General features: G+C 63.8%; 2 protein-coding genes and 1 long non-coding RNA gene across 6 annotated transcripts in view; 2 read left to right on the top strand and 1 right to left on the bottom strand.

The window, feature by feature from the left end:
- The window catches only part of Inf2 (inverted formin 2), a 25892-nt gene extending 12184 nt beyond the window's left edge, over window positions 1–13708 (top strand). Inside the window, exons 5-23 of one of the 4 annotated variants that reach the window (XM_027946641.2) lie at window positions 233–266; window positions 1237–1378; window positions 1983–2124; window positions 2305–3129; window positions 3664–3809; window positions 3884–3945; window positions 4321–4423; window positions 4589–4674; window positions 5067–5167; window positions 6255–6325; window positions 6399–6506; window positions 6869–6939; window positions 7154–7274; window positions 7454–7618; window positions 7808–7910; window positions 8016–8174; window positions 8636–9277; window positions 9771–9827; window positions 12924–13708. In XM_027946641.2, the coding sequence (XP_027802442.2) occupies window positions 233–266; window positions 1237–1378; window positions 1983–2124; window positions 2305–3129; window positions 3664–3809; window positions 3884–3945; window positions 4321–4423; window positions 4589–4674; window positions 5067–5167; window positions 6255–6325; window positions 6399–6506; window positions 6869–6939; window positions 7154–7274; window positions 7454–7618; window positions 7808–7910; window positions 8016–8174; window positions 8636–9277; window positions 9771–9826 (3137 nt within the window). In that variant the 3' untranslated portion in view covers window position 9827; window positions 12924–13708. Of the gene's footprint in view, window positions 1–232; window positions 271–1236; window positions 1379–1982; window positions 2125–2304; window positions 3130–3663; window positions 3810–3883; window positions 3946–4320; window positions 4424–4588; window positions 4675–5066; window positions 5168–6254; window positions 6326–6398; window positions 6507–6868; window positions 6940–7153; window positions 7275–7453; window positions 7619–7807; window positions 7911–8015; window positions 8175–8635; window positions 9278–9770; window positions 9828–11036 lie in introns of those variants that run through there. The other 3 variants (XM_071607469.1, XM_071607470.1, XM_071607471.1) reach the window with 3 other exon arrangements.
- LOC139704651 (uncharacterized) lies at window positions 1776–17880 on the bottom strand. Its single transcript, XR_011706495.1, has 2 exons — window positions 17428–17880; window positions 1776–2163 (listed from the first exon to the last, which is right to left on the bottom strand). It is a non-coding gene; the product is annotated as an uncharacterized lncRNA (long non-coding RNA).
- Adss1 (adenylosuccinate synthase 1) overlaps window positions 17604–23660 on the top strand; it is an 18375-nt gene continuing 12318 nt past the window's right edge. The window contains exon 1 of the mRNA XM_027946677.2: window positions 17604–17880. Coding sequence (XP_027802478.1) covers window positions 17689–17880 — 192 coding nt within the window. The 5' untranslated portion in view covers window positions 17604–17688. The remainder of the gene's footprint in view (window positions 17881–23660) is intronic.

The raw sequence follows: 23660 nt of genomic DNA, 5'->3' as shown, positions 1-23660 counted from the left end.
CTGGTCCCTAATTGCAGTCCTGCCCACTCTGGCAGTGACCACTGAAGGAGTACCATGGTGTAGCCAACATGTTACCCACCTCTGGAGCCTCAGGACCCTGATGTCCTGTGAGCCGGGTGACGTGTGCAGTGGGCTGAATGGGCCGTGATGGTAAAAGACTCAGATACGAGGCAGGAGACCCGGGGGACAGAGGCAGCCTCTGAACCCTCTGCCCCCCCCCATCCCTTTCCAGGGCTGCAGCTCCTGGACATTCTGACCCGACTGCGGTGAGTCCCTGCTGTGGCTGGTCCTGCTGGCCACCCCTCTGCTCCCCAGACCGAGCCCACCTTCCCTGGTGTCCTAGCCTGGCCCTAACAGACCTTAGATGGCAGAGGTAGCTTCCAGGAGAAGCCCCAGTGGCCTGCCCCGAGGCTGGGTCTCAGGCTGGCGCCCAGTGCTTGAGTAGCCAGACACAGTGCGAGACGTTCGGGTGGTTCAGACCGAGCCCAGGGGTCCCCAGGAGTCACGCTGGCAGCCTTTCGTCCCTCCTCTGGATCAAGTGTGTTCTAGTTGCTGACTCGGAATCCTACCCTGCCAGACCCACCTGGCCGAGAACCCCCATCTCAACCTCAGGACTATACTTAGGGTGGACTCCCACCCGGGAAGCCAGCCTGAGGGACTCAGCAGGGCCTGGTTCTGTCAAGCTAGCCTTGGGCAAAGGTCTGCTGAGTGGATGGCAGGCCAATTTGGGGGTGGGGGTAGGGGCTGGCCTTGCCTGCTGAGGGCTTTGCTCATGGGCCAGGCTGAGCTGACTGGCAATGCCTGAGCCCAATGAACACTCAGGCCCTCCTGCTGGGGCCAGAAGCCCCGCCCCCTGCTCCCAGGTAGGCCTGGTGGACCTGCCTCAGGTGTGCTCTTGACCACACCCTCCCATCCTCCGGAGGAAGTCCTGGCTCTACCCTGCACTTAGCCCTCAGGAGAACGTGAGCTTCGTTTATGAGGGGTGTGGAGATGCCCAGGTGGGCAGCCCAGCAGGTGGCGAGGCTCAAACCTGAGCCCACCTCTCAACCTGCTACCCCTGGCTGCCGTGGCCACATGTCAGACACAGGGATGTCCAGGAGACTTGCTCAGTGTCCTCGGGTCAGCAGAGCAGGAACAGATGTGCAGCGGGGCCCTGGGCCACCCTGTCTCGCGTTCCTGGGGAAGCAGGGCTGATGGGAGCAGCAGGTCAGCTGGCCCCGGTCCCTCCTGCCCCAGAGACCTGGAGGACGCTGACCTGCTGATCCAGCTGGAGGCCTTTGAGGAGGCCAAGGCAGAGGACGAGGAGGAGCTGCAGCGTGTGTGCGATGGCCTCAACATGAACAGCCACCAAGAAGTCTTTGCAGCCCTGTTCCACAAGGTGTGTTTGGGCTGCGCATGGGTCAGACCCTCCTGTGACCTGGGCAGCAGAACGAGGGTCACACTCCAGGGGGCAGCAAGGGATGAGGGCGCAGAGGTGAGGCAGAGCCCAGAGCAGGCAGCCTGGGAATAGGGTGGGGGCTGCAAGATCCAGAAGGATCGGTTCCAAGGGCCAGGGCTGCCCTGAGTTGCCCTGAGTTGACCATGCCATCCTGGGCCCTGGCTCGCTGGTCACTGTCAGAGGACTTTAGGGAACTACAGGGCCAGTTGAGAGTCTAGGAGACTGAGTTTGAGAGCACCCAGGCCCTCCCTCTAGCTCACTGACTCTGCACCACCCAGAAACATCGGAGACATTTTTGTTTGGTCACTACTAGGCAGGGCATGCTCCTGGCATCAAATGGGTGAAAACCATGGATGCCATTTAATATCCCATAATGCACCAAACAGTCCCCAGAGTCACCAGTAACACAAAGAACCCTGTCTCTGAGTTGCTCGTCACCAGGCCTTCAGCTATGTGAAGGGGTCAGTGGGGACGGACGCCCTTGGCAGACAGGCAGAGGAGGGCACTGCCACTGACCTGCCCTTGGTCGGCCTGCCCCGCTCAGGTGAGCTGCTCTCCGGTGTCAGCCCAGCTGCTGTCAGTGCTACAAGGCCTCCTGCACCTGGAGCCCACCAGCCGCTCAGGACAGCTGCTCTGGGAGGCCCTGGAGAGCCTGGTGAACCGGGCCGTGCTCCTGGCCAGTGACGGTGAGCAGCAGGGTGAGCCAGGCAGGCAGAGGGGTCAACCTGGTGGGAAGAAGCAGGTCTTAGACCATGTGGGGAGGCCCACCCTGACCCCTAACCCATCCTCTTGTCTGAGGGAGGTGGCCTCCTTCTGTCTCTGTCCCCAGCCCTCTCTCTTAACCCTGGACATCTCCCCTGCTGCAGCCCAGGAATGCACCCTGGAGGAGGTGGCTGAGCGTCTGCTGTTCAGCAGAGGGAGGCCCCGACCCACCTCCCTGGACAAGGCCCACAAGAGCATCCAGGCCAACCTAGGCCAGAGTCCAAGGGACAGGTCCCCCCCAAACACTACTGCTCCCATGGCTGGCATGGAGGGCCAGCAGCAGGCCGCAGCTCCTGCCCACCAGCACCCAGTTGGCCTCCAGAGTCCCAGTGGGGAGACAGCCCCCCAGCAGCCAGCACACCCCCCACCCCCACCCGCACCACCCCTCCCCAGTTCCAGCCCTGGGCCCCTTTCACCCCCACCTTCCCTGCCAAGCCTGGAAGCTGTGTCTCCCCCAGTACCCCCTCCACCTCCATTGCCAGGCCTAGGATCCATGTCTCCTCCCCCAGCACCCCCTCCACCCCCACCTCCTTTGCCTGACCTGGGGACCACTCCTTCCCCAGTACCCCCTCCACCTCCCTTGCCAGACCTGGGGACCACGCCTCCCCCAGTACTGCCCCCACCCCCACCTCCCTTGCCAGGCCTGGGGGCCATGTCTCCCCCAGCACCCCCTCTGCCACCTCCCCTGCCTGGCTCCTGCGGGATCTTGCCCCCACCACCTCCTCCACTCCCCCCCCCACCGCCTGGAGGGGGCTGGGGCCCCCCTCCACCTCCAACCCTGCCTGCGGGTGGCGTGGAAGAGCTCATTGTGGCCCACGTGGACCACAGCCTGGGCTCGGCCTGGGTCCCCAGCCACCGCAGGGTGAACCCACCCACACTGCGCATGAAGAAACTGAACTGGCAGAAACTTCCGTCCAACGTGGCCCGAGGTGAGGCTGCGGAGCCCGAAGGCTGGTGCCACACGAGAGGTGCTGGGGAGGGGTGGTGCACCTGCATTTGCCCACTCTTGCATGGCCAGGGCAGCCTGGGTCCTGCCCGGGCTCAGTTTCATGTGGTTTGGTGTCAGGCAGGGCCGGAGCAAGGCAGAGGCTTCCTTTGAGGTCCCTCTGGTCCTGTGGGCAATGTGCATCTCTGATACTACAGCCCCTGCCCAACCCTGTGCCTGGCACCCTGGGTCCTGGGGTGCTGATGCTCAGAGAAAGCCAAGGCCAGACAGGGCAGGTCACCTACCATGTGGATACATGAGTGCATGTCCACATACATGCACAGAGTAGAATAGCAGCCAGGGGTCTGCCTTTGCCAGGCACTTATTAAACGCCTGCTGTATGCTTGGCCTAGGACGGCGTCCAGGCAAGGTACCCTTGACAGCCCTCAGAGGCCTGGCCCACCTGGCCCCGGCCCCCCAGACCTGGGAGGGGGTGTGAGCTTGATGGTGGTGCCCCTCTCCTGCCCCTCGCCTGCAGAGCGCAACTCCATGTGGGCGACACTCAGCAGCCCTGGCACAGACGCGGTGGAGCCTGACTTCTCCAGCATTGAGCGGCTCTTCTCCTTCCCCGTGGCCAAGCCCAAGGAGCCCACAGCTGCCCCAGCCAGGAAGGAGCCCAAGGAGGTAGGCATGGGGCAAGGATCATCAGGGTCCCCCCATGTCACCCCCTGGGACCCATTCATGTGGCGGTTTTCCAGGTCACTTTTCTTGACTCCAAGAAGAGCCTGAACCTCAACATCTTCCTGAAGCAGTTTAAGTGGTGAGCCTCTCCGGCCAGCCCGGCCGGCAGCGCCCTCTGCGGGCTACTCTGGGGCAGTGCATGCTCCTTCCCCAGGGCAGGAGACCCTAGAGGCCGCCAGTCCTGGCTCTTGAGGAAAAAGGCCCAGAGCATCCAGGACTTCCCCCCAGGTTATGGACAAGCGGTGGCCAGTCAGTCACATGGTCCCCCTCCCAGCCCAGGTTCTGCCATGCTGCAGCTCAGGCACTGGCCCCTGCAGGAGCTCACTGGGTGACCCTGAGCTGTGTCCACCCACCCCGTCTCCTAAGCAGCCCTCTGGAAGGGGGATACTGACAGGGAGTGAGCCGTTGGACCCTCCCCTCATCGTCACGTGACCCCCTCCCCTCACCCCTTCAGCTCCAACGAGGAGGTCACCGCCATGATCCGGGCTGGGGACACCACCAAGTTTGACGTGGAGGTTCTCAAACAGCTCCTGAAACTACTTCCAGAGAAGCACGAGGTGAGCTGGGACGCTGGCCCCCGAGCAGGCAGCAGGGAGGGTCCCAGCACCTGTCCACCCCAGGCGGTACAGCTGCAGGTGGTGGAGGCTGGGAGCAGCCCCGGAGGCCTTCCTGAGGAGGAGGGCTGGCGCGCACACCGGCCCACACGCGGTCTCCTCTGGCAGATCGAAAACCTGAGGACATTCACAGAGGAGCGAGCCAAGCTGGCCAACGCCGACCAGTTCTACGTCCTCCTGCTGGACATTCCTTGGTGAGTAGCCTGCCCAGAACCCAGGGAGGGAGAGGGCAGAGGGGCCCTGGACAGCTGTCTGGCTGCCAACATCGCTCCTGCCCCACATCCCCCACCCATTCCCTCAAAGAGGGGGCTCTGGGGCTCCCAAGAAGACCAGGGTCTTCCTGAGAAGGCCTCTCCAGCCCAGGCTGCCCTGGCTCTAGGGGAATGGGGTCTTTCCCTAGGCCCCTGCCTGGGCCCACCTCATCCTGGGGCAGACCCTAAAGAGCATGTGGAAGGGTCCAGGCTGTGGGACCCCTCCTCTGCCCTGCCCACCAACTCTGTGCCCAGTGGACTCTTAGAGCCCCTACACTGCAGAGTCAGGCAGGCTTTGGGAGCCCCCAGCCCTGACCCCTGCTCTGCCCGGACAGCTACCAGCTGCGGCTGGAGTGCATGCTGCTGTGTGAGGGCACGGCCATTGTGCTGGACATGGTGCGACCCAAGGCCCAGCTGGTGCTCGCCGCCTGTGAGAGTGAGTGGGGCTGGGAGCCTGGGGACGGGCCCACCAGCAGGAGGGGCGGGGGCTCCTGCTCTAGGCCGAGTTGTGGTAGCTGCAGAGGGCCCATGGGGTGCCCACCCCCACCTCACAGAGACCACCTTGTCTCCACTGCTGCCCCCGCCAGAGACACAAATGCATCAGACACACATGCACACGCAGTGTCCTGCACACACAGGCACAAGCGAGGGCAGACTAATGCGTGCACATACCTGTCAGACGCGCACGCACACACACACACACACACACACCTCAGACACATACACATACATGCACACACCTGTCAGACCCACACATACACACACATGTGCACCTGTCAGACACACACATGGACACACGTGTGAGACACACGCACACACCTCAGACACATACACACACCTCACACACGCACAGGCACACGCCTGTCAGACACACACATGCACACACCTCAGATGCATACCACACACACACACCTGTCAGACCCACACACACACCTCAGACACACATACACACACATGCACCTGTCAGACACACACGTGTGAGACACACACACCTCAGACACATACACACCTCACACACACACACGCACATGCACACACCTGTCAGACACACACGCAGACACAGGTGCACATGCAGACTGCCACCTGTGAGGAATGGGCAGGGGTCTGCCAAACCACAGAACAGGGACACAGGTGGGACCCGATGACCAAGGCCCAGTGGACGTCCCCTCCCATCTCAGCCACTGAGCCAGGAGGGCTCCCTGCTGCCCAGAGGGGTGCTTAGCTGAGAACGAGGGCATTGAGGGTTCCAGAAGGTTCCTCCCAGTACCCTGGTGGCCCTAGTGGAAGAACAGGTGGTGGTCATCTGTCCCAGGGGTTGTGAGGGTCCAGAAGACCTCCGCCCCAGAGCCTCTGAGCTTGGTGATGAAGGGCTCATGCCCACTGAGCCCCTGCCCCGTGTTCTCTCCCATGTTGGGCTGAGTTGGGGCAAGGGGCTTGAGGGTGGGGAGGGAGGAACAGACCCCACGCCAGGGCACCTGGGCCCTGGGGCCTCTGTGCCCGCCTTCAGCCCTGCCCGCCCGCAGGCCTGCTCACCAGTCACCGGCTGCCTGTCTTCTGCCAACTGATCCTGAAAATCGGGAACTTCCTCAACTATGTAAGTCAGGGACCTGCCCCTCCGCCCTCTAGGCCCCGGAGTGACAGGGAGACTCACTCCCGGTCCCTCCCAGGGCAGCCACACCGGGGACGCTGATGGCTTCAAGATGAGCACCTTGCTGAAGCTCACAGAGACCAAGTCGCAGCAGAACCGGGTGACGCTGTTGCACCACGTGCTGGAGGTGGGCCCAGCAGGACGGGCAGGCTGCCCAAGCCCCCACCCCAGCCTCCCCGGACTCCCTCCAGCCTGCAGGAGCCACGCCACGGCCCCTCCCCAGCACGCCTCCCTCCTGCAGTCCCCGTGCCATGACGGTCCTCCATCCCGCCCCAGGACACCCACCCCTGTTGGGAGTGAGGCAGCCCCAAGGCAAATCACACCTCCTCAAGATCATAGCCAGGCCACAGGGAAGGGTCCAGAGGACCCAGGAGGGCCCCAGGGCTGAGGACTTCCTGGGCCTCATTGCTCCGAGTTTGAGCCGGGGCAGGGGCATCCCCAGGTACGTGGGGGGCCCAAGTAGGGTCTCATAGATGCATCCCATTGCAGGAAGTGGAACAGAGCCACCCTGACCTCCTGCAGCTGCCCCAGGACCTGGCACAGCCCTCCCAGGCCGCAGGGTAGGCAGCTCTCCCCAGCCTGACCCCTGCAGCCCAGGCCAGACCTCAGCCCTGAGCTCTGGTCCCCACCACGAGGCACCGGCGGGCCGGGTCTCTGGCACCTGGAGTGTACGAAGCCTAAGGCCCCAGTAGGGTGTGGGCAGGGCCCCACAGTCGCAGTGTGGCTGGATCTCAGCTACCCGCTGACCAGGCCCAACCCTTTGACGCCTTTCAGAATCAACCTGGAGGTTATCCGCTCCGAAGCCAGCACCAACATGAAGAAGCTTCTGGGGACGGAGCGGAAGGTGTCCACCTCTGACCCTGAGGTGCAGGAGCAGTATGCCCAGCGCCTCCAGGCAAGCAGCAGGGGCCCTGGGGCTGGCAGCCAGCCTGCCGGCTGGGCTCCCCCACATGGGTCCTGGGCTGACCCCTGTGCCTGGAGGCTGTGGCTGCCACCTCCTGATGCAGGGGGGTCCCACCCTACCCTTGGGCCCAGCCTGGGAGCCCTGGGTGGTGACCAAGCCCCTGCCATCAGGACAGCATCGCGGCCTCCCAGGCTTTGGACGACGTGTTTGAGACCATCGAGCAGAAGAAGCTGGAGCTGGCCGACTACCTGTGTGAGGACCCCCAGCAGCTGTCCCTGGAGGACACCTTCAGCACCATGAAGACCTTCCGGGACCTCTTCACCCGTGCCCTGAAGGTGAGCCAGGAAAGGCCCCGGGCAGAGTTGCCCTCAGTCTAGGGCGTGTGGGTGGGTCCAGCCACGTGAGCCAGCCTGGCCTCTCCCTGGTGCCCCTGCAGCCCAGGGAGGGGGACATGCCCACCGAAGGCTCACAGGGTGACTGGGGGCTGGAGAGCTGGGCAACGGGGCTCCTGTCTGCCTGCACAGGAGAACAAGGACAGGAAGGAGCAGGTGGCAAAGGCGGAGAGGAGGAAGCAGCAGCTGGCAGAGGAGGAGGCACGGAGGCCGCGGGGCGAGGATGGGAAGCCTGGTGAGGCCTGGGGGGCAGGGCCAGGTGGGGTGCCTCCCCCCAGAGCACCGCCCCAAGCCTCTCCTGCGGCTGAGAGCAGCTCTCTGCCCGTCTCTGGCTCCTCAGTCAGGAAGGGCCCTGGGAGGCAGGAGGAGGTGTGTGTCATCGATGCCCTGCTGGCCGACATCAGGAAGGGCTTCCAGCTGCGCAAGACGGCCCGAGGCCGGGGGGACAGCGAGGTGGGCAGCAAGGCCTCAGCAGAACTCCCGCGGGCCACAGTGCCAGGTGAGACCCTGGCCCTCCTCCTCTCTTTGGGTTCCCTGGGGGCACTGGAGGGAGGGGACAGCAGGGGGCAGCTCTGACCGTGCGGCAAGGGGGCGGCCCTGGGTGGGTGCGTCTGTCCAGCCTCTGAGCAGCCAGGAGACATGGGGGATGGTGCCCACTGCGTCCCTGGGGCTCGGGGACCTGAGGTGGTGGGACAGACAGGCCTCGGGGAGAGGCCCCCATTCCCAGGTGGCCACCTCAGGATCTGGGGACAGGGGTGGCTCATGTGGCCCCTTGGGTGCCCTCTGTTGTCCATGTTGTGGGCAGAGTGAGGATGCAGGACCCTGTCCAGCCTGAGGGAAGCCACACATGGGGACCCCTGAAACAGTGGAGTTTAAGGAGTCAGATGCGCCTGGGGGTCAGGAGGGCTGTCCAGGGAGGGGCTGGGCTGGCCCTTCACTGACGCGTCCCTCCATCTACAGCAGCCGCCAGTGACCCTGCACAGAGCCCCCGTGGGGATGCCAGCCACCCCGCCCCTGAGCTGGGCCTTGATGCTGCCTCAGCTGGGAGGTCACAGGGCTGGGACCTTGTGGATGCCGTGACTCCCAGCCCAGGGCCCCCTGGGGAGGAGGGCAGTCCGCGGCCCTTGGAGAGGCGCTCCTCCTGGTACGTGGATGCCAGCGACTTCCTGGCCCCCGAGGACACGCTGAATCCCCCGCCTCCCGAGGGGGCCTGGCCAGTGACTCTGGGAGACAGCCGGGCCCTGAAGCCCCTCCAGTTCTCTGGAGACAAGCCCCCCGGGGCCGAGAGTTCAAGCCAGGACCCGGAGGAGCTTGGAGGCTTACAGGGCGTCCACCAGGCCAAGGCACACGGCACAGGCCAAGGACCAGAGGACACAGCTATCCAGGGCCAAAGTGCTGGCCTCCCTGCCACAGGCCCTGGTGGGGACGAGGATGAGGAAGACACAGCCCCTGAGTCTGCACTGGACACATCCTTGGACAAGTCCTTCTCCGAGGACGCAGTGACAGACTCCTCGGGGTCTGGCACCCTCCCCAGGTCCCGAGGCCGGGCCTCAAAGGGGACAAGCAAGCGAAGGAAGAAGCGTCCCTCAAGGAGCCAGGAAGGTAACTTGGGGCCAGGCCAGCGCAGGTAGGGCTGCCGGCCTGTGGTCAAGCTCTGCGCCCCACACGGGCCCCGGCCTCTCCCTGCTGCCAGCGGCCCCTCTCCTGTCCTCTCCAGGGGTGCTGCAGGCGCCACCCCACCCTGGAGAGGGTTGAATAGTCTTGGGCGCACCGCCCAGGGAAGCAAGCCGCACACAGGCGGGCAGCTATGGGGGCCTCCGCTGACAGGTTGCTGCTCCCCTGACCCACTGTCCCTGCCCCACTCCCACTCCCACAGGGCCTGGGGGCAGGGCGGCTGCAGCCAGAGGCTGTGCAGGGTGGACTGGCATGAGATGCATTGGGCTCAGTGGCCAGAGAACTGGGGCACTGGACCCCAGTGGCACATCGTCCTGGGGACGTTGGTGAGGCTGGCCTGGTCCTGCGGCCCCCAGGTGCCTCATTCAGGGCTTCTCCCCTGTGACAAGTGCTGAGAGTAGTTTCTCTTATTTGAAAGCAGAAGTTGCCCCTGGTTCTGACGCTAATGTAACAAAAAGACTGTGTGCCGTCCAGTGAGGTATGTACACGCTGGCGCCTGTGGACTAACGGTGGCAGCGGGCGCTGGGCCTCAGCCTGCAGGATGCTAACCCTGGCCTCCCTCCAGCCTCCTGGGCGTAAATGCCCAGGCCTTGGTGGCGGGCTCCTTCCCGCCCTCCCTGCCGGGGAGGGCCAGGCTGCCTAGCCTCGCTTTCCTGCCGCCTCCTCTGCTAGCACAGGATGCAACCTCAGAGCTGGCCCAGGCACGCGGCCTCCAGAGGGCGGGTGGACAGCACCAAGCCGGGCTCCCTCCAGGACTCTGGGCCCCCGTGGACACAGTGCCAGGTCTTTGGGGGTGGCCTCATCTCCTGGCCAGCAGGACAGGCTGAGGTTGCTCCTACCCCACGTCTAAGCCCTAACTGCTGCCCGCTAACCTGCAGCTTTGCTGAGCCCACACCTTCACTCCAAGTCGGCACCCAAGGCTGGGCCTCCCAGGTCCACTGCAGTCCTGCTGTGGCCCAGGTGCTGGCCAAGCACACTCCCAGGGAGACTCTAAGGAGACCGGGATAGTGCCAGGGGCAGATGCTGTCCTTGCTAGGGACAAGGGTGGCAGGCCCCCTCTGCGCTGTGGCCAGGTCCCTGAGACTGCAGGCTGTTTAGGTGCAGTGTGTGTCAGCTGGTCTCCAGGGCTCGCATACGGACAGGACAGCCAGGGCAGTGGATGTGCCCAGGAGGCTGAGATGCAGCTAGAGCAGCCTGGCCCCGCGGGTGCCTGGCCCATGTCTGAGGGAGGGCAGAGAGCCCGGCTAGCCACGAACTCCGTGAGCTCAGCTGAGGGGCCCAGCACCCACAGCACCGCTCGGGTGGCCACATCTGGCCACGCTGCACATGGCCAGGCCTGATGCTCGGGATTTAGGCTCTGGGTGGGGTCTGCTGTGCGGTGGCCAGACCAGTGGAGACCAGAAGGTGTGCTTCTCTTTACAGTCAGTCGGCCCTCGCTGCGCGGCCCACCTACGCTTGGCCCGAGCCTTTGCTGCCTGGGGCTACTCTCTGAGCTGGGCTCTCAGGTCACCCAGTTCCCCTCAGAAGCTAGCTTGTGTCCTCACAGCTCTTCTCCCAGCCGCTGCCCTGGCCTAGGGGACAGTGGGAACATGTAGTCTGTGGGCTTGGAGGGCTAGCAGTGACACGTGGCCCCGGTCCAGTGCCACCCTGGCTCAGTCTGCACCTGCTGCACTTCTGTCGTCCCCAGAGAACCACCACCTGGGTGACTGGGGCCCCAGGAAGAAGTCCTGCCCTTCTAGTGTCCCAGCTCTCTGGGAAAATGTGGCCCCGACAGGACATTGACAAGATCAGGACGACAGTGCCCAGAAGTGCAGAGACGGCAACGCCTAGCCTCGCCAGCCCTGTGCTGCCCCCCGCCAGGCTGGAGGGCCATGGGAGAGTGTGGGTGGCGTGAGGCTGCCCCTCGTCACCCAGGGTGTGTTAGTCAGCTTTTTTGCTGCTGTGACTAAAGGGACTCGACCAGCACAACTGTAGAGGAGAAGTTGATTTGGGGACTCACGGTTTCAGAGGCCTCAGACCAGAGACAGCAGGCCCCACTCCTCGGGGCTCAAGATGAGGCAGGACATCATGGCCGAAGAGTGTGGCCCAGGGAAGCAGCTGACACGTGACCAGGAGGCAGAGACTCCTCTCTCCAGATACAAAATGGAGACCCAAGGCCACGCCCAGGGCCACCTCCCAGCCACAGCCACCACTTAGTCACCACTCAGTTAACCCCACCAGGGGGTTGACTCTCTGGCTGAGGCTCCCGCAGCCCGGTCGTGTCTCCTCTGACCTTCCTGTGTTGTCTCACGTGGACCCTTGGGGGACACCTCACTCCAAACCCTAGCACAGTGACATCTGCCAAGCACGGAGGCCCACGGTGCACCCCAGACACCAGAGCAGCTAGGCAGACACGGCCCGTGTCCCACAGCACCTCCCAGAGGGGGTGCCTGGTGTCTCTGGAGGCGAGGTTCTGTCCGGAGCCAGGGTATTTGGAGTCACTACTCAGTGCCCTCCGCTCCGCAGGTCCTGCCTCTGTCTCCTCTGATGTTTTGGGAGATCCCGTGGCTCTGGTGTGTCTGGGTGGCCTCCCCCGGTGGGGACAGGAACCCCAGCAGAGGGCGCCGGGAGGGCCTGGGCTCTGTGCTGACGTGACGCTGACTTGTGGCTGAGGCGGTGGTGGCCACAGACCTCCCAGGATGCAAGGCTACAGCTGGGGTGCCACCAGAGCCACACCCCCCTTGCCATCCTGCAGCAGGGTGCCCATCGTCTCTTCTAGGTCTCCTCCCCTTCCTTTGCTGCCTCTGTCTTCAGTGCAGGGTGCTCCACCAAGCCCGGCCCTTTCCTGTGCCTCTGGGTCAGCAGCCCCCCGTTCTCTGAGCACCCCTACTCTGGGCCCAGCCTGCAGTGCCCTCCTGTCTGGTTCCCTGGGGTGGGAGGGTCCTGAAGTCCCCCTGAGTGATTTTACCTTTGCTCCTGCTCACTGTCTCTTTTGAACATTGGGTTTTCAAACCCAGGTCCCCCTGGGGAGGCCAGGATACTGCCTGTCCCCTGTACCAGGGTGGCAGTAAGGGAGGGCTCTTGGGATAGCTGAGTAAAGGCCACAGACAGGAGCCCAGGGTGCTGGGGACAGGGCACCTGTGGGGTCAGCAGGGAGGCGATCCAGCTGAGGGGACTGCGGGCACTGAGCCCTGGGGCTCTCAGCATGCAATGGAGAACAGGCAGGACAGAGTCCAGCAGAGGGGCCAGGAGGGGCAGGCATGGAGGGAGCTCCAGGTAGGATCAGTGAGTGTGGACATGGGGGAGCTGAGCCACGTGGTCCCATCTCAGCAGAGGACACAGCTCAGGGCACCAAGCCTTGTGGAAACGGGCCCTCCACAGGTGCCTCCTGCTCACATCATGTAGGTACCTTCCACCTGGATAAATTTTGCTGCCCCAGGGAAAGACCCTGGGGTCAGAGTGGACCTGGGATACATAACTCAGTCCTGCCAATGGTTGTAGAGGAGTGTAGGGGCCTAGGACCCTGAAGAGGGCACCCAGAGTCATCCCCAGCAAGATAGTTTCTTATGATGTCATTTTCTCTTCCTTTCCACAGGCCTCAGACCCAAGCCCAAAGCCAAGTGAGAGTCCTGGGCAGCCTGGGCACAGCAGCGGGCAGCTGGATGTAATGTTAGAAATGAATGAAGCTTTCCAGGGCCAGGCTGGGACTGAGCCCCTGAGAACCAAACCTCCGTGCCTTGCCCAGCCAGGGCCTCCGGAAGCCTCCCTGGGTCGTCCTGGCTGGAACCCCGCAGGCACCCATGCCCTGGGCCCGCCCTCCCCCCCTGGGCCTTGCACGCCCACCTGGTGGTCTGCTCTTCAGCCACCACCCAGCCCTGCACCTGCATGTGCCACAGTGGGCTCCTCCCATCTGCCTGCATCGCCTCCCCGGCCCTCGGGAGCTGGCCCTGTAGTGGGCACAGCGCCCCTGCCCAGCTTCCCACTGCTCAGCCGCTTTTTAACTGGAATGCTGTCCCCTGAGGCCTTGCTGTTCCGAGGCAGCTGGCTTGGGGACGGTGAGGGGGCTCCAGGCCTAGGGTGAGGCGGGCCCTGCTGTGGGCAGGCCAAGGTCCCCTCCGTTTCTGGCCCCTGGAGGTAGGGAGGGGTCTGCCTCTGGACACAGCCAGGCCTGCCAACCCTGCGCTGGGCTGGCCCCAAGGGATGGGGAGGGTCCACCTGCGCAGCCACATGGTGGCTCTCAGCAGCTGCTGGGGTCTCCTCAGTATCTGCCCTGTGAGGGGCAGCCCGGCCCTGCCTCCTCCCACCCCCAGGTGTGTGCTGAGGAGGCTGGAGGCCAGCAGGGACTCTTGACCAATAAAAACCAAGCCTGGTCAGCTGTGACCATGTGTTCCAAGCCGTGGGCTGGGTGGAGGGGTACTTACGGTGCCTTCCCAACAGCTGGGGGGATGGCGGAGGGAAGAGAGGGGCAGGCAGATGGAGGAGTGGGTGGGATAGCAGGCGGGGCAGGAGATGGTGAGCAAGGTCTCTGCCCTGTGGAAAGGGGAGCAGGAGGTGGAGCAGAGGGGGACAGGGCTCTCCCTGGTCCAGACTGGAGTCTGCTGCATCTCCAGAGCCTCCCTCAGGTGCCTCGCCCACTTATACCAGAGGGAATTTGGGGCCGAGGGCAGGCACCCCCTCAGCACTCTTCCTGTGGAGAGTGGGCGGAGGGACAGAGGGAGGGGTGGCAGGTTGAGACAGTGCAGGGGTTTGAAGCAAACACCTTCTAGATTAAATTTTTTAAAAATTAGGGGCCGGGCTGTTGGTCAGTGTCAGAGCACTTACCTAGCACATGTAAATAACTATGGTGGGCAGTCCCTGACCACAGCAGTGAGGCCCTGGGTTCGATCCTCAGCATCGCATAAAAATAAATAAAATACAGACATTGTGTCCATCTACAGCTTAAAAATATATCAGTGCTGCAGCCAGCCATGGTGGCCCACACCTACAATCCCAGTGACTCAAGAGGCTAAGGCAGGAGGACTGCATGTTTGAGACCAGCCTGAGCAACTTAGCAAGACCCTATCTCAAAATAAAAACTAAAAGGTGTTGGGGAGGTAGCTCAGTGGTAAAGTGCCTCTGGGTTCAATTCCCAAAAAAAACAAGCAGGCCTGGCTGTGAGCTGCCCCGGTTGTCAGGTTTGCTGGGCCGGGGCCTGCAGAGCCAGCTGCACACTTGAGCAGCCATCGGGCCCGAGCACCTGCACCCAGGCCCCTCAGGTCTCCTGGTGAAGGGAGGCAGGCAGGGTGCCCTGTTGCAAGGCTCCTTCAAGCTGGGCCGCGCCCACCCAGAAGGGAACAAGGCACGGTGCCTCCCAAGCCACTGCCCGGGCCCACACTTGGAAGCCTGCTGAGCCGGACTCAGCCCTCCCTGCCTCTCAAAGCAGCTGTTGTCCATCTGCCCTTTGCCCAGCCACCTGGGTTTAGCCAGTTTCTCCCAGGACTTCCCTGGGCACTGTCCAGAGAGCCTGTCCAACACGGGCAGGCCACCACTACCTTGAGATTGGTGCTAGACTTCTGCTTTCCTTGAGGGCACACGGTGGTCCTTGTCGATGGCCAGCAGCAGCCCTCTCTGCTTCATGGAAACGTGCATTGAGGTGTTCACTCCAGAGCAGCTGTGAGGGCCTGGGGGCCCTGGGGAAGTGGGAAAGCAGGCCTGCCTGCTCCCCCATGGCACAGGACAAGGCCCCCAGGTGGTGGGCAGTCCCTGACCACAGCATGGGCCAGGCATGACTTGCATCCTGCAAACTGTGCCCACTGTGAGCCCTGGCTGTCTACAGGACCATGAAGCCACCACCAGCAGGCCTGGGGTGCTTCCGGAGAGCCCAGTGTTCCCATGAGCAGGCCCCACCGGCTTCCTGTGCCCATGGGTTTGCCTCTGCTGGACATTCGTGTGAGGGAGGTTGGACATGACCTTCTGTGGCTGGCCTGTTGCCTGTTTCCGAGGTTCGCTCTGCCATGTTGCGGGCACGTCGCAGTCCCTGGCTGCCTTGTTCCAGGCTCCAGACCGCGTGCCTGGTCTCCACCCATCCGTCACTTTTGTGAAGGACGCAGCTTGGACTGTGTGCCCTGTGGGGCCCCCACCCTCCTCCCTACAGGGGTGGGGAGGCGGCCCACAGTGAGGCGCCTCCAGGGCCCTGTCCTCACTGCGCTCCCCCCACATCAGCTGAGCAGGTTACAACCAGGGCAAACACCAACCCAGCGGGAGCTGGGTCCCTGCCTCAGAGCCGGTTCATGGATGCTGCGTAGGTGCAAGCATCTGTGTGTGTCCTGGCCACCATCTGTGACATCGTTCCATGGTGGCCCTTGGGCCCACAATGTGGTGTTGAGGCCACTTGTCTGAGTGCACAGCTTCAAGGCTGGGAGTCCCCGGCTTTGGGATTGCTGTGGTGCCCACTGTGGTGACAGGCCTGCTGGGGGGGGGGGGTGTTCTAATTTGGGAAGGGCCATGTGACTGTCTGGGCCTCAGCTGTGGGGCCTGGACAGGGCTGTTTTTAGAAAAGCCCTGCCCCCCCATTTGGGCCCATGGCTATTTATAGTCTCAGGCCTGGGGGAATCAGTGCCCCAGGCCAGCTTTTGGCCCTGAACTGCCTGTTTAAGCCCCCATGGTAGGGCCATCAAGGTGGCTCCTGGTTCCTCCAAATCTTGACTCACACCTACTGACCCTGAGCCCAGGCTCTCCCCAGTGAGGAGAGCTAGTGCCCAGTGGGACAAGGGCAAGCACCCTTTGTCTGATGTGCATTTAAATTGGGCATTCACAGGCCCAATTCCTCTCTCCTGGACACGAAGCCCTGGCACGCCACCCCGGTTTCCCCTGATAAGGCCCTGTCCTTCCTGTGTGCTGCACCCCCAGCTGCACCTCAGCCTGCTCTGCCTCCCTGGAGGGGCCCTCTGCCCTGCCTCACCACTGCCCTGGAGCAAGGCCAGGTCATGCGGTCTATGTGGAAAGGCTGCAGCTCTCTCCTGGGAGTGTGGTCTCCCAGTTCCAGGCCCCCGGACTGCTGCAACCCCAGGAGGCATTCTCACACCACAGCAACCCAGGGACAGGGAGTGTCCAGAGGGACCTGCCCCAGCAGGAGCAGGGCAAGGGCAGCTGGTGCAGACTATGTGGCTGGAACAGGCTGAGGGGACGGGGCTAGGTCTCCAGGGGGGAGGGGGAAGAAGAGAGTGAAGAGGCCACAGGAGGGGGAGGGCAGGGGCTGCAGCACTCTCCTATTCTGGGACAAGCCAAGGGTCCACATCCTTCCTCATGGACACTGTCCAGTCACCCTGGACTCCTTACCATGGACCTGAGAGCCACCTCAGGAGCCCAAGGGCCCTGGCAGCTCTGTGAGCCACATCCACAAGTGAGCCAGTCAGCTTCGGGCCCTTTTGCACAGGGAGCCCCCAGGGAGAGAAGGAAGGCAGTGTCTCCCAGGCCTGGGCCCTTTCGAGGCCCCCTCTCCAGCTCTGGGCTAGCCTCCTCCAGGCCTACAGTCACAGGCTAGCCCTCCAAGCTAGGTCCACCTGAGGGGTGTGAGCAGTGCACCCAACCGGGCGCACAGGCGCCAGCAGAACGTGGCCAACGCTCTGGGCCCTCAGTCCCTCCTCTGGGAAAGGAGGGAGGTCTGGTCTGGAGGCTCTTGGAAACCTAGGCCCTACCTTGACGTGGTGCACATCAGGTGACCCTGACAGCGTGGTCCCTCTACCCCAAATTTGGCTACTGAGGGCTGGGTGCTGCAGCCCACCTGCACGCTACAGCCAGACCCAGCGCAACAGTGCCCCGGGCCGGTACAGTGCATAGAGGACGACACTGACCTGAGAGAGGGCGCCATGCGCGTCTCTCCAGGACCGCTAGGGGGCGCGCGCCCGTCCGAGGATTCCGGGGTTTACGGCGGGCAAGTGAGGCAGGGAGAGAGGACCCTCCAGGTGCGCGCGAAGACGCAGCCCCGGTTGCAAACCACACTCGCGCCCAGTAGGGGAGAGCCACCACCGCAGTTTCGAACCCTGAAGTCCTGGGCCCGGCAAGTCCGGCGGGGCGGGGACGAAGCACAGCGATCCCGGTTGCAGGCAGGACAGGCTCACCTGCGGGGGTCGCGCGCGGGACACCGGTTTCCACTGCTGTGTGTCGGTGCGCCTCCGCCATACCCACCACCCGTCGCGCTCCCGGGCAGCGGCGACCAAGGGGCGGTAGTTGCAGCCGCAGGTCACCGAGGCGCGTCACCGCGAGCGCCCGGACCCGCCCCCGGCCCGCCCCCAGCCCCGGGCGGCGGCATTTAATGGCGCGGGCACGCGGGCCGCGGCGGGCTCCCGGGCAGCCCAGCGCAGCGGACGAGCCGAGCCAGCATGTCGGGGACCCGAGCCTCCAACGACCGGCCCCCCGGCGCGGGCGGCGTCAAGCGGGGGCGGATGCAACAGGAGGCGGCGGCGACCGGCTCCCGCGTGACCGTGGTGCTGGGCGCGCAGTGGGGGGACGAGGGCAAAGGCAAGGTGGTGGACCTGCTGGCCACGGACGCCGACATCGTCAGCCGCTGCCAGGTGCGGGCCGGGCGCCGGGTCCCTCCCCATCGCGCCCAGCGAGCCCCTCCCCCTCCCCGGGACCCAGACGGACCCTGTCGTCCTGTGCTCTGGCTGGGTCAACTTCTTGGATTCCTTCCCTCCAGGAGCACCTGCTCCAGGAGCGGCCCCCACCCAGGCACGCACGCACACACGCACCCTTGCGCACACAATCAGCCCCCTCTTCCACCTGACACCCTGCCCACTCCCCCCGCCCAGGTGGCCAGAGCCAGAGCTATAAATACAAGTCGCTGAGTTGGACACACCTGATCCTCAGGGGGTGGGGCATACCATAGGAGTGACGGTCCCTCCCTAGAGGGGACGACCCAGCTCAGGGTGATTCCAGGGCCCCACGAAATCCAGGGTCCCTCCCTAGGACACCCCTTTCCTCATTCTGGAAGGAGCCATCACCTGGGGCCCACTGACATCTGGGACAGAGCTGGCTGACCACACAGGGTCAGTGCATGGCTGGGAGAGAGAGCTGCCTGTCTGGCAGGGAGTGACCCTGGTGACTCAGCCAGGCAGAGGCAGGACACAGACTGAGCCACTGTCCTGTGGAGTGGCCACCAGTACTGATCTGAAGGAGAGTTCTGGAGGGTCCTGCTTGCCCTGGAGGGAGGGGCCACAGCCTTCTGGCCAAGGTGACCCAGTGGCTGGTGGTGCCACAGAGGCCAGACACAGGCTTTGTCCCCTGAGGGCCTGGGCGGGGCCTCAGCCAGCTGCGGGCTGCTCTGCCTGAGTCTGTTCTGACAGTTCTGGACGCAGGGAGTGCACTCTTGGGGCCACCACCCTGGTCTCTGTGGGTCCCTGCCTGGTGCTGTGCTGGGGCTTTGGAGCCATGTTGCCTGTGGGCTGTGTCCAGCACAGAGGGGTCAGCTGTGGTGCACATGAGGGTGCTGCTGACCAGGTGGGGAGGAGGGCACCTGCTGGAGCTCCTCCCCCGTTCTGTTGACTCCTTGCTGAGCTCCAGGCCTGAGCTGGACGGCCTCCCCACAGCCTGTGGGCCCGAGCTCTCTGGCCATAGCTGCCTGTCAGGGGATGGGAAGCTCCTGGGAAGTTCTTCCCAGGGTCGGGGAGACCTCTACCTCTCTGCCCCAGGCCATGCCAACCAAGCCCATCCCTTCCCCCTGCGGGCCTTAGGGGCAGAGCGGCCCTCAGATCCCCACTCCCTCTGCACTGCACATTCTGCCCCTGGGCATGTGCCACAGACCCTTGTCCCCCTGCAGCCCGGGTATAAAGTGGTCCATGGCTCCGGGGGACCCCAGTCCCAGGGCCCCGCCTGTCTTTGCTCCAGTGGTACCCAGGGCCCCTCCATATAACTCGCCAGCCCTGGTCAGCCCTGCATGCTGCAGTGGTGCGAAGACCCTGCCAATCTCAACATAGTGTCTGTCTGCGTGGCTGCAGGCTCTGCTCTTGGCTGTGGAGACAGTTCTGAGAGCAGGTCCCTCTGCCCTGCCACCTGGGTCAGCAGACCAGGTCCTGCCCACTCCCATCACTTGACAGGATGAGCAGAGTCCAGAGCAGGCTGGACCCTATCCCCTGAATTTGGGGTCAGTAGGTGCCCTCTCCCCTAGCTGGGCCTCCCCCGCTGAGGAGTCCTGGACTCTAGCTGAGTGGGAGCAAACAGTGGAGCCAGGACCCTGTCTCTTCCGGCTCCTAACAGGCCTGTGAGACAGAGCCCTCGCTCTGAGCTCCTTTACAGGCGGGGAACCGAGGCCCAGAGAAGTGAAGAGTGACAGTAACACCTCTTTGGAGCCTCGCGCAGCTCTTGCCACAGGCCCTCCTGGTGACAGGGCCTGCTCTCCTGCCTCACCCCCATGGAGGAGGTATTGGACCTGGGAGTTTCACTCCAGGCCCCTCCTCTAGGCAAGGCCCGGAACCCTTTCCCATGGGGTTCTGGCACCCAGCTCGTTCGTTGCAGGTGTGCAGTGACCTGGCTTCCTGCATTTGCCTCTCCCCTTAATGGGGCTCTTTGCCTTTACCAGGCTCCCCAACGTCTCCATGTTTCTCTGCCCCGGAGGACCACCCCTGTGGGGTCACAGGCTGGCAGAGTGAAGGCCAGGCCAGAGGCCCACAGAGGCCACCCTGTGCTTAGAGAGTGCAAGAGCCAGAAGGGGATGCCTGAGGCCAGACCTTGCCATGGACCCCGGGGTTACGCAGGAAGGGGCCAAGGGAACTGGGCAGTGAACGCATATGTGGTGGGCAGAGGACCAGCCTGTGTCCCTGCAGTGAGTTGGCCAGGCTGCTGGTTCCTTAGGCTCCAGGGGGTCACCTGGCCTGAAGCCCAGTTCACCCTAGGTGGCTGCTTTGTCCCCAGGGTGGCCCTGGCCTCTGGAGGGTGCAGGTGCTGGCTCAGCCTCTGCCAACACTGCCCAACAGTCCGGTCTTCAGGTCCAGCTCCCACACATTACTGTGTGCCCACCTCACCCCAAGATCTGACTCTCCGCCTGCCCAGTGGTGGCCTGGGACTGCCCCAGGCCCCGCAGCTGTCCTGCTTCCCTGCTCAGTTGTTTGGGGCCTGCAGTCAGAGAGTGTCCTGGTGGACCAGGGACACCCGTGGCACCCAGCGCCCCTGGCCTTAGGTCACACCCACCATGTATCTTTGCCTTGCAGGTCCTGCTCTCTGCTGGGCTGCTGGTCCCCAACCCACTCACAGCCCCCGCGTTCACCATGAGCAGCCCCACCTCTGCTGCATGGCTCTGGTCCTCTGGGGACCGTGGCACCCTCTGCTCACTGCCTCTCGCTCCCTCCAGGCCAGGTCTTTCTGAGCCAGCCTGTCCTGCTCTGTCACAGCCTGGGGCACCAGCTACCTCTGGTTCTGGGGCTCCTGCTCTCTTCCCCGGGCAGGGACATGCAGGGCGTCCCAGGAGCCCCTCGGCACCTCCACCTGCCTCCCTCTTTCCATGTCCCTGCGTTTCCTTCTCCGTTGCTTGACCAGCCTCCCAGCCCAGCTGCCCCCTCGGGCGGGCTCACTGAGAGGTCTCCTGGCTGCACCCCAGCGCTGGCCTGCCCTTGCTCTCTGGATCCTCCCTCCATCCCACAGAGCCTTCCTGTGGGTGCGGGGGCTCCCTGCCCAGGACTGCTGCACAACGTCCCTCCTGCAGTGAGCAAAGGCACTGGGACGCTGATTGTCTGGCTGTGGGGGACAAGGACGCTGTGGGGGCTTGGTCCTGGTTAGCACTGTGAACTCAGGCCGCTTTGCCCTGGCTCCTGCTGGGGTCACTCTCCAGGTAGGGCTGGCGGGCTGGGGCAGTGTGGAGAGCTGGCTGTGTGTGTTGGGCCGTGGGACCCCAGGGTCTCCCCCGTGAGTCCTGAGGTGCAGCAGTGCTGGTCAGAGCAGACATCCCAGGCACTGTCCTGTGGTTTGAGGGTACTCTGGAGCTTTTCCCAAGGGGGTTATTGGAAACAGTTTGCTTTGGTCCCCAGGCTGCTCCTGGGTGTCCTGGGAGAACAAGGGCCACAGCCTTGAGCAGGGAACACCAGGGGTTGCTTTCAGAAGCAGGTCTCTCCCACCACCTGTGGTCACTGAGCTGCGGCAGAGGCCCTGGGAGCTGGCACCCCACCTCAGCACTGCCCTCAGCACACACCCACACATGCCCACCCGTACCCACAGAGCCTCCCCTGCTGCCTCCAAGGAGGAGGTGCTGGCCACAGAGGGGTGTCAGTGTTCCCAGGGTCTGCAGACGTCGGAACAGAGCGGGGGTGACCCAGAGCTGGGAAGGTAAGAGCCGGGTGGCCTAGGAGAGGGGCCCCAGAGAGGTGCCACAGGTGGTGATACAGGTATGAAGGCTGGAGGGCTTCAAGGGAAGGTCAGCACCAGGAAAGGGGGCAGCAGGAGCAAAGCTGGGGAAGTTGGGCCATGTCCAGCCCCAGGCTTCGCTGGTGTGGGGTGCTGCAGGTGGCAGCCCCACGCAGCAGGAGATCGTGAGTGCATGGCCCAGAGAGCACCTGGAAGGGGAGAGCACGCAGGCGCCAGGGTTGGGTCTCGGGCTGACCAAGCCTTGGGCTCCAGGGCAGCTGGCAGGGGCCGTGCAGCCCTCGGCTACAGGATGGGTAGGGGCAGAGTTGGGTGTCCATGTTGCAGGGCCACAGCCTCCACACATAGGGCCTGCAGGGCCTGGACCTAACCTCTCCACACCTCCCCAGCCCACCAGCCCTACCTGGAGAGTGACCCCTGGCACTGCAGGAGGAGCAGCAGTCAGCAAGGCCATTCTGAAGTGGGATCAGGCCTCAGTCCCTCTATCTGTCCAGGAGGGAGAGAATCCCGTCTTAAACTCCTGACCACCACACTTTGAGTGACTGTCCAGCTGGGCAGGGGACAGTAGGTGGACATCAGTGTTCACAGGGGCTTCAGAACTGAGGCTCCACGATAGAGGGAGAAGGCCTTGGGAAGGGTCTAGAGGGACTGACCATTCTATGATGTCCAGTCGACTCCTCAGCACCCCTGACCCTGGGCCCCTGGCCTGGTCTCGAGTGTAGATCACTACAGGCAGGTGCTCTGGGCCACCATCCGCATGCTCCTGAGAGCAGGGACTGCCTCCTCACCTGGCAGACGGTGGGAGGCACATGGGGTGCTGGAGACTGCCACACCTCTGGGAGCATCGTTCATGCCATAGCCATGTGACAGTACCCCTGCAGTTGTGCAGTGCGCATCATATGGGGCCCTCTCTGGCCACCCACAGCATGATCCAGCCCATTGGCCATGCAAATTGCTCCTCTCCCAGGGCCAGTGGGCCTGGGCTTCTGATCTGCCCGCAGGAGATGCAGGGAGTATCTTAGGTAAACAGAGGGCTCTCCAGAGCCTCCTGGAGGACCCTGCACCTGAGACTCAGGTACCTTGGTTCCAACAGGCCACAGCTGCCTCCTGCTCCCAGCAGCAGACAGAGCAGGGCAGCCACTGGGCATCTGCAGAAAGGGACCAGCTGGCTGGATGGCAACCCAGGCTACAGGCAATGTTCTGAGACGCTCAGCCTGGCTCTTGTGTCCATCAGTTACTCCTGAGTAGAAGGAGGGTCCGAATGAGGGCTTGCCCCTGGGGCCCAGCACTGGGAGGGGCTAGGAGTAGAGACACATGCTCCATGCAGATGGTGCCCACAACACCATGTCCAGGGGCCTGGTGTCCAGCTGACATCAAGATCCCAGTGGACCCCCAAGGAGGGGGACTGGGCAAGGGGCCCACCCAGGGCTGGCCCTAGTGTCTCAGTCCCTTCTCAATTCCACCAACTGCCCCAGCTCCCTGGGCAGGTCAAAGCCAAGTCAGGGCTGCGAGCTGCGTTCCCTGTCCTGCACACGAGGGCCCTGCCTCTGCCCAGCCCCAGCCTGACTGAGGGAGGTGTCAGCAAGACAGTCCTGCCCATCTCTGATGCCCAGAGCTGCCCACGGCCAGGCCCAGTCCTCCCCCAGGGCTGGAGCGTGGGCCCCTTGAGATGGCATTCGCTCCCCTGGAGTGGGAACGCTGAGCCCAGGGCAATGCCTGCTTGGCAGCTAGGCTCACCGGGGCCACCGTGCTCATTGTCCCACCTCCTCACAGCAAACCACATGGCTGCCAAACTGGGCTGCAGCCCAGAGTGGCCTGTGCAGGGTAGGCCTGGATGCCCCGACCCGCCTCGGGACTGGTGAGCCCACTGTGCTCCACCCTCCCTGGCCCCTTAGGCCCGGCTGTCCTGGGGTGCCTTTTGTTCTGGGAAGCCCAAGCCAGAGGTGGGTCCTCTTGTTCCCAACCCCACCAAGTGCCCCAGATGAGACCCTGCCTGGTGAGGGGA

Source organism: Marmota flaviventris, chromosome 2 (genome assembly GCF_047511675.1).
Source record: "Marmota flaviventris isolate mMarFla1 chromosome 2, mMarFla1.hap1, whole genome shotgun sequence".
NCBI classification, from domain to species: domain Eukaryota; kingdom Metazoa; phylum Chordata; class Mammalia; order Rodentia; family Sciuridae; genus Marmota; species Marmota flaviventris.
Note: the sequence above shows the minus strand (reverse complement) of the source record. Positions and strands in the feature narration are given on the sequence as shown.